The sequence below is a fragment of the Penaeus vannamei genome, chromosome 3 (genome assembly GCF_042767895.1).
Source record: "Penaeus vannamei isolate JL-2024 chromosome 3, ASM4276789v1, whole genome shotgun sequence".
NCBI classification, from domain to species: domain Eukaryota; kingdom Metazoa; phylum Arthropoda; class Malacostraca; order Decapoda; family Penaeidae; genus Penaeus; species Penaeus vannamei.
Genome location: NC_091551.1, coordinates 53,199,310 through 53,206,809, shown reverse-complemented (window position 1 = coordinate 53,206,809; position 7,500 = coordinate 53,199,310). Strand labels below are relative to the sequence as shown.

At 36.4% G+C, this 7,500-nt stretch overlaps 1 protein-coding gene across 1 annotated transcript in view; it reads left to right on the top strand.

Annotated features, from left to right (window-relative positions):
* Positions 1-7,500, top strand: part of muc (dihydrolipoamide S-acetyltransferase muc) — a 9,450-nt gene that overhangs the window by 733 nt on the left and 1,217 nt on the right. The window contains exons 2-10 of the mRNA XM_027369420.2: positions 3,467-3,642; positions 3,886-4,022; positions 4,197-4,484; positions 5,081-5,179; positions 5,346-5,450; positions 5,767-5,960; positions 6,449-6,611; positions 6,955-7,094; positions 7,388-7,500. The exon at positions 7,388-7,500 is cut by the window's right edge and continues 1,217 nt beyond it. Of these exons, the coding sequence (XP_027225221.2) occupies positions 3,467-3,642; positions 3,886-4,022; positions 4,197-4,484; positions 5,081-5,179; positions 5,346-5,450; positions 5,767-5,960; positions 6,449-6,611; positions 6,955-7,094; positions 7,388-7,500 (1,415 nt within the window). The remainder of the gene's footprint in view (positions 1-3,466; positions 3,643-3,885; positions 4,023-4,196; positions 4,485-5,080; positions 5,180-5,345; positions 5,451-5,766; positions 5,961-6,448; positions 6,612-6,954; positions 7,095-7,387) is intronic.

Below are 7,500 nucleotides of genomic sequence, written 5' to 3'. Positions count from 1 at the left end.
CAGATTTTGGGAACTGTTATTGATTTTACAAGAAATTCCAGTTATAACTATAGGAAATCAATGTATGCTATATGAAAAGGAAAGAAATGAAGACACTCGGTTCCTTTACTAAGCATTTTGAGTTTTTACCATGTCTAAATTTACTAAAGTTGTTCACATTATTAACTGGGTTATATAATAGACAAAGGATCTATACTAGCTAGAGAAATACAGCAATCTTAGAGGGAAAGTTTTTTGTTCATTAAGTATTTTTTGTGTTAGTTTGTGTGTTTAGGATTGGGTTCATTCATTTATTTGTATGAATGGGGGTCATTTTCTCTGATGGATGGTTTCCTGCTACAAACCTTTAGCAAAAGTCAACTTTCAGATTTTTGTAAGTATTGATTAAAGTTACCAAGAGCGACACTTACAGATAGAGGGAAATGTAGACTGCCACTTGATAGAACATAAAAAATAGTCTTAGAAACACAGGTACAGCTGCTGCAACATTAGTAACATGAAAGGATGAAAAATATCTAGTGCATATCAGTGCTCAGATACTAAGGATGTCTTCTATATGTGTCATAAAAGTTTAAAACAAATCTACAGTACTTGCACATTTGTAAGACACACTGCCAGACACGAGTCAATGTAATTATCAGTAAATCTGTCCTTTTACATAGGGGAGCGGGAATTTGTGTAATGTCAATTAGTAGCCACCCTCTTTGAGTTTCATATCACACACATCATACACTAATGTTGATAATGAGATGTTTGCTACATAGGAAAAAGATATATATATGCATATATGGTAGTATTAGATCATGAAGATCTATAATTTTGCCGCTACAAATAAATATATGTAAATGGCTTCAAATACCATTTGAATTTTATAGGCAACTGAACTAAAAGTGTCAAACCAAAGATACTTGCAACATGTTTATTAATTATTAAAAATGAAGCAATTCAGACAATAGAGAGAAGCTAAGGCAAGCTTGGTGTTATGAAATATAAAGGTATTTGGTTTATTGTTTACAGTAGGGGTTTAGCTCTATCTTGCCATACATAGCAAAGTGAAGAGAATGTATCCAGGGGGGTGTTAGGGCAGTGCCTGAATGACAAGCCTAGCCATGACAACGTAGATTGTTAGATTAGTTTAGGTTGTTGGTCAGGACGTCTTTTGGGGGTTTATAAAGTGTGAATACCAGTAGATTTTGCTAATAGATGGGTTGGATTCCCATAGACATTTTCAAATTTTGGGGCATTGGTCCATAGGCTTTCAAAGATGGCAGACATGTATGTAGAGTTTATATACATATATATTTGCACGTGTGTGTGTGTGCTTGTGCGTGCGTGCGTGCGTTTGTGCGTGTACAGGTGTGTGTGTGTGTGTGTGCGTATATACATGTATATAATATATATATAATGTGTGTGTGTGTGTGTGTGTGTGTGTGTGTGTGTGTGTGTGTGTGTGTGTGTGTGTGTGTGTGTGTGTGTGTGTGTGTGTGTGTGTGTGTGTGTGTGTGTGTGTGTGTGTGTGTGTGTGTGTGTGCATATATATATTTATATAAACTCCCCACCTGTTTTTGTAAGCATCATAAACTAGCAACTCATCATACCATCTGTCAACACATGTCTAACCCTTGAGCAGATAACATCTACCAATATTGTTTATACTGCACAGGAAAAAATGCTTTAATGCCTTCTGTTGTGTTTATAGTAAAAATATTCCTCTATACAAACATGAATGTGCATGTAGATAAAAAAAAATAGAAAAAGGTTTGTAACATTTTTTGCTCATCATGAAATGAGATTGAAAGTAAAGTATAGCTTCTATGATGAAGATTATCATAAAAACAAACAAACAAAATCTTGATTTGATTAATTTCTTAGCATGTAGGACAGTGGTGGAAGACTGATGCCACTCTTAACTTTGTTTCACAAGAATTGAAAATTTGTCTTCATTCAAACTTTCTATTCACATATGCCATTAATAGTATTTATGAAGTGTTAATTAATTAAGATTGATTGTTAATTATAATTGATTGATTAATTCATAAGTGATAATTAAATATTAATTTGAAGAAATCCTATTACTAAAAATGAGAATTCCATTTTATTATTCACCTAATGCTGCTAGGAACTTGTAATGTTCAGTGTAGTTTCGTTCTGTTAAATGTGATTACACATGGCTCTGCAAATGCTTAGTGGGCATACACAACCTTGCCTGATTTCCCCTTTCTTTATGATTATGGGAAATGTGGGTTTTTTCTAATGCTGTAATTTTTTCATTATTGATGTTAAGAATATTACGATATTAACAATTCTGATGACAATATAAAATAAAAAAAAGAAATAACAGGAAAAGGATGAATATGTATTACTAGTATTTGACTCCATGGTGACTAAGCACTAAACACCAAGCCAATTGTGTATAAAAACAATTAAGCTGTTTGATCCAGGTGCCGCACTGCCTGCTCATGGCCCAAAACCCAAACATTAAGCTTATATGAGTAGCAGTTCTCCCTGGCATGTGGTTTTGAGGCCCAGCCATCACATCACCCATGTGCATTGTTAAGACTCCTTGCCTCCTCTTTGCAATGTTATTATGTCTTCAGTATAATCTCTCTCTCTCTCTCTCTCTCTCTCTCTCTCTCTCTCTCTCTCTCTCTCTCTCTCTCTCTCTCTCTCTCTCTCTCTCTCTCTCTCTCTCTCTCTCTCTCTCCCTCTCCCCCTCTCCCTCTCCCTCTCCCTCTCCCTCTCCCTCTCCCTCCCTCAGTGTATAATCCTTAGTATACTAATTTGATGAAAGAATTCCCAAAATGTCTTATCATACCTCAAAATTTACTTTAGCACTATATGCACAACACTTATGTGGCACATTTAAACAGACGATAACTTTTTTAATGTTTACCCATCCTTTTTTAACAAGTACCTCATCCAAAGTACAGATGCCTTGTCAGTGAGTGGTTTATTCATTTTTAAGAGTGGCTACATTTCCTAAGGCCTATGTTAGCTTACCTTAGCTTTGTTTCATTTTTATTTTATTTATTTATTAATATTATTATTATTTTTTTTTTATAAAAGTCAATATCTCACAAGCCATTGAATGTAATTTATTAACTTCATCATGGGTTAAAGATCAACAAATGCCTGACAGGTTCATGATCAGCCCTGTTAGCAGGAGGGAAAATAATATTAGCAAAAGTCTCAGTGAAGAAAAACACTTGTCAAAAATGTATCTTAGTTGGCGAGGTTACCCTGATTCTCTACCAAGTCAGAATGTTAACCCACTAACGACAGAATCCGGGGCAGCCCTGCCTGCCGATTTTGTAGCCGCCCAGAATCTTTTATTTTTGACTTCAAAATATACTGGCATTAATGGGTTAATACTTTTTTCTCATGGAGATATGGTGATAATACTTCACCAAAGCATATTTCTTTTTGATAATAGTTCTTTACCAGCCTGTAATCCTTCTGTTTCCAGGATTAACAAGAGCTTTGGGAGCAGCCTCGTGGAAGTTGCAAAGCCTACGGCCGTAGTCTCTCCATTGGTACGCAACTATGCATCGGGAAGCTACCCTGACCACATCAAGGTCAAACTTCCAGCTCTCTCCCCGACCATGGAGATGGGCACCATCGTCTCTTGGGAGAAGAAGGAAGGTAGGAACAGCTAGAGAACTACAGATTGTCCAGATGTATTTGAATTCATAAGAATATTAAAACAATTGTTGGATAGATTTTCAAAATTTATATTATCTTATTGATTTGTTTCATTTATTGATTTTTTTTTGTTATTGATCCATGGGGGCAGGAGTTTAAACAAGTGGCAACCCTAATTGTCAAGCTTTTATTCTTCAATATCTAAAACAAAAAGTTCAAGGAAATCCAATTATTTTGTAACAGGTGACCGTCTGAATGAGGGAGACTTGCTGGCAGAGATTGAAACAGACAAGGCCACAATGGGTATGGAGACCCCAGAGGAAGGATACCTGGCCAAGATCCTCATTCCTGCAGGAGAGAAGGATGTTCCGCTTGGAAAGGTATGTCAGAAGAGTAGATTCACTTGAGTCATTTTCTCCGAGGAACAAATTAAAAATCTCTTTAGGGAAGTGCCAAATCTATTTTAGTGTTTGAAAATTTTCTTTATTTGTAAAATTGCTCTTGCTCGTGTTTTCTCATGTTCTCGTTCCCCCTCCTGTTTCTCTTCCAAAAAGCTCCTTTGCATCGTAGTCAGCAGTGAGGAAGACATTGCAGCATTCAAGGACTACAAACCCACAGAGGAGGATGTAGGTGCTGCAGCACCAGCAACTCCTCCACCTGCAGCTGCTGCTCCTCCTCCTCCACCTCCTCCTCCAGTGGCTGCTGCTCCTCCACCTCCACAACCACCTGTTGCTGCCCCTGCCCCAGCACCCCCAGCTGCTGCTCCCATGGCCCCGGGAACTTTTGTGTATGCTTCTCCCTATGCAAAGAAGTTAGCTAGCGAGCGCAACATCGATCTCGCGGTAAGAAGGGGTTTGATTCTTCCTGATATATGATTTTTTGTTTGTGAGAGTAATATATGTTTTTTCTTTCTCTACATATTGTTTTAGTATATATTTAGCATTTTGAGAATGGCAAGGAATAAGTCATTTTTTAATAACTTACTGGAAGTTTATAAGTAAGTTGACGGATATGGAAGAAATTGGTCATTTGCAATTTGTTCCACTGAAGTGAATAGTTTGAAGGAATAAAAAAAAGACGTTTACTTATATTTTGTAAATAGCTATATTTCTAAAGTTAACTGTCTCAGATAACTTTTGAATTTCTTTGAAGTTTTCTGTTGTTTGTTATTCTGGGTTTCTATTTCATAGGCACATAATCAAATGAAAATTACCGAATGACTTAAAACTTGGCCTTTTCTGTGTTTTTGATGTAGATACTGTTCTAATTCTGTGTATTTTTGATGAATTTGTCTCTTACCAACCCCTCCCCCCAAAAATACATGAGTACGAATCCACACCTGGACACATACTATTCCTATTAAGACTGGAAGTTGCAATAGTGTGATGTTGAACTACCAAGGCCTGTAGAGCATAAAACTTTTCAATGTCCCCCCCAGGCTATAGCTCAAGTGTCCGGTATTGGCCATAGTGCAAGTGATTGGCTCAGGGGTTCTGACGTTGAGAAGTTTGCAGCTCAAGCAGCATCCGCTCCACAGGTAAGAGGTTTTCTTTTGCATGTGTTTTGTTGTATTAATATGTTGATTACGTAAATTATATGTTTTTAGATGTATGTGACTGTTTTCATTCCCGTAATGGAATTAAGTTGTGTTTTTATAAAAGATATTTTGACTCTAATGTTTTGTCCTTTTCTGAATAATACAGGTTGCTGCTGCTGCACCAGCCCCTATCCCAGGTGCTACGTACACAGACCTACCAATCTCCAATATTCGTAACGTTATAGCCAAGAGGCTCTGTCAGTCTAAGCAGGTAATATTTTAATATGTAAACTTTTTGTTTTTGTTTTGTTCTGTATTATTAAGGAATACTGAAATAGGTCTGTATTTTGACTGATAGAGATAATCTCATTTGGCATGTATACATTTTGCTTACTTTAAAGTAATACTTTTACCAATATACAAGTATTTGCTTTTTGGAAATATTAAAAATTGTATGTGATTTGTATACCATACCTTAGTACTGTATGATTAGATTATTGCAAGTATCACAAACAACAAAGAGAGCAATCATTCCTTAATGGAATGAATTTAACCACCCACTCTTTCTATCCCTCCTTTCCTTACAGAGCATTCCTCATTACTACTTGAGCATAGACATTTGCATGGATGAGGTAGCACTGCTGCGGCAGGAGTTCAACAAGCTGCTGGAGAAGGAAGGTATCAAGATTTCATTCAACGACTTTATCATCAAGGCTTCAGCGCTTGCCTGTAAAAAGGTGCCTGAAGCCAACTCTGCCTGGATGGATACTGTGATAAGGCAGTGAGTTTACAGTACTTCATTCTGTGCGAAATTTTTTTCCATTCTTTTTCTTTTCTTTTTACTTATTTTTATTATTCTTTTCTCCTGTTTTGGTAAAGAATTCAGGAAAGCTTTTATTATTCTTAATTTTGTTAGTATAATTTTTTCTGTTTCAACAAAAAAAAAAAAATTCTGAAGAATAACCAAGTCATTGCAGGAGTAACCTGTTCAAATCTTTATTTGTTCTTAATTGGGTTTATATTTATCCCTAAGTTTCTAGTCTTATTCTGTAAACAATTAGCAGTGTATATTCTTCCAGGAACACCCAGGAGAGAAATTTAATTATCATTATATATTATGATATCTATTCAGTGAAAGTTGTGGCAAACTGTATAGAATGTCACAATATTATGATTTATCAGAATTTTAACAGAAGCAAAATCCTAAGTATTTATTCTTTAGATAATGATTGACATCTATGCTATAAAAAATTCTCTATATATTCTAAGGTACAACAATGTGGATGTGAGTGTTGCTGTGAGCACAGATCGTGGACTTATCACACCCATAGTCTTCAAGGCTGAACAGAAGGGACTTGCAGCCATTGCTATTGACGTCAAGTCCTTAGCAACCAGAGCTAGAGAAGGAAAACTCCAGCCACATGAATTCCAGGTAGGTCAATAGCAGTTTTGACCTATGGATAAAGCCTTGTTTGTCTCAGATATTAGAAATTGTTTATGCAGCAGCAGAAAACACTGGGGCGGAGGTAAATATGAGGTTTTAAATGTGTTCTCAATGCTGTCATTTGAGATTTGTATAGTAAATTTCTCTTAAAGTTTTTATGCAGAGGTGCATGAGTGTTATTCCTTCCATCCCAAGTAAATTTTGAGTTCTTTTGTTCATATATGATTTTGTCAGTAAATTTAGTTTATACTTTGTTTTTCTTAACTATATTTCATATTTACATAATGTCCTTTTTTTACTTGTTTAATTGTAATGCCTGGTTTCTATGCAGGGTGGCACTTTCTCTGTCTCAAACTTGGGTATGTTTGGCGTGAAGAACTTCAGTGCCATCATCAACCCACCTCAGTCCTGTATCCTTGCTGTTGGAGGCACAGAAAAGAGACTCATCGTTGATGAAGACAGCGAACAAGGGTAAGACTTTTAAGACTTTAAGATTGTCTTGTGGTGGGGGTCAAGTTAAAGGGAGATGAAGACTAGTGGCACAGAATTTACAAGTTTAAGTTAATGATACAGATAGCTGAAGATGAATAAGTGATGATGTAGAATTAAGCTTTGAAAAGATGAGTAAAGCAGCTGAGCTCTTGAATGCTTGTAGTTGTTTGTTTTGCTATATACAGATATCTTTCTCTCACTCTCTTTTTCTCTTTCTTACTCCTTACACCAACTCGAGAAACCTTTTGGTAATGTGCAATTTCCACTTACAGTTTCCGTGCTGCACAAATAATGTCGGTTACCCTAAGCTGCGACCACCGAACAGTGGATGGAGCTGTAGGAGCACAGTGGCTTGCTGCCTTCAAGAAGTACTTGGAAAAACCAA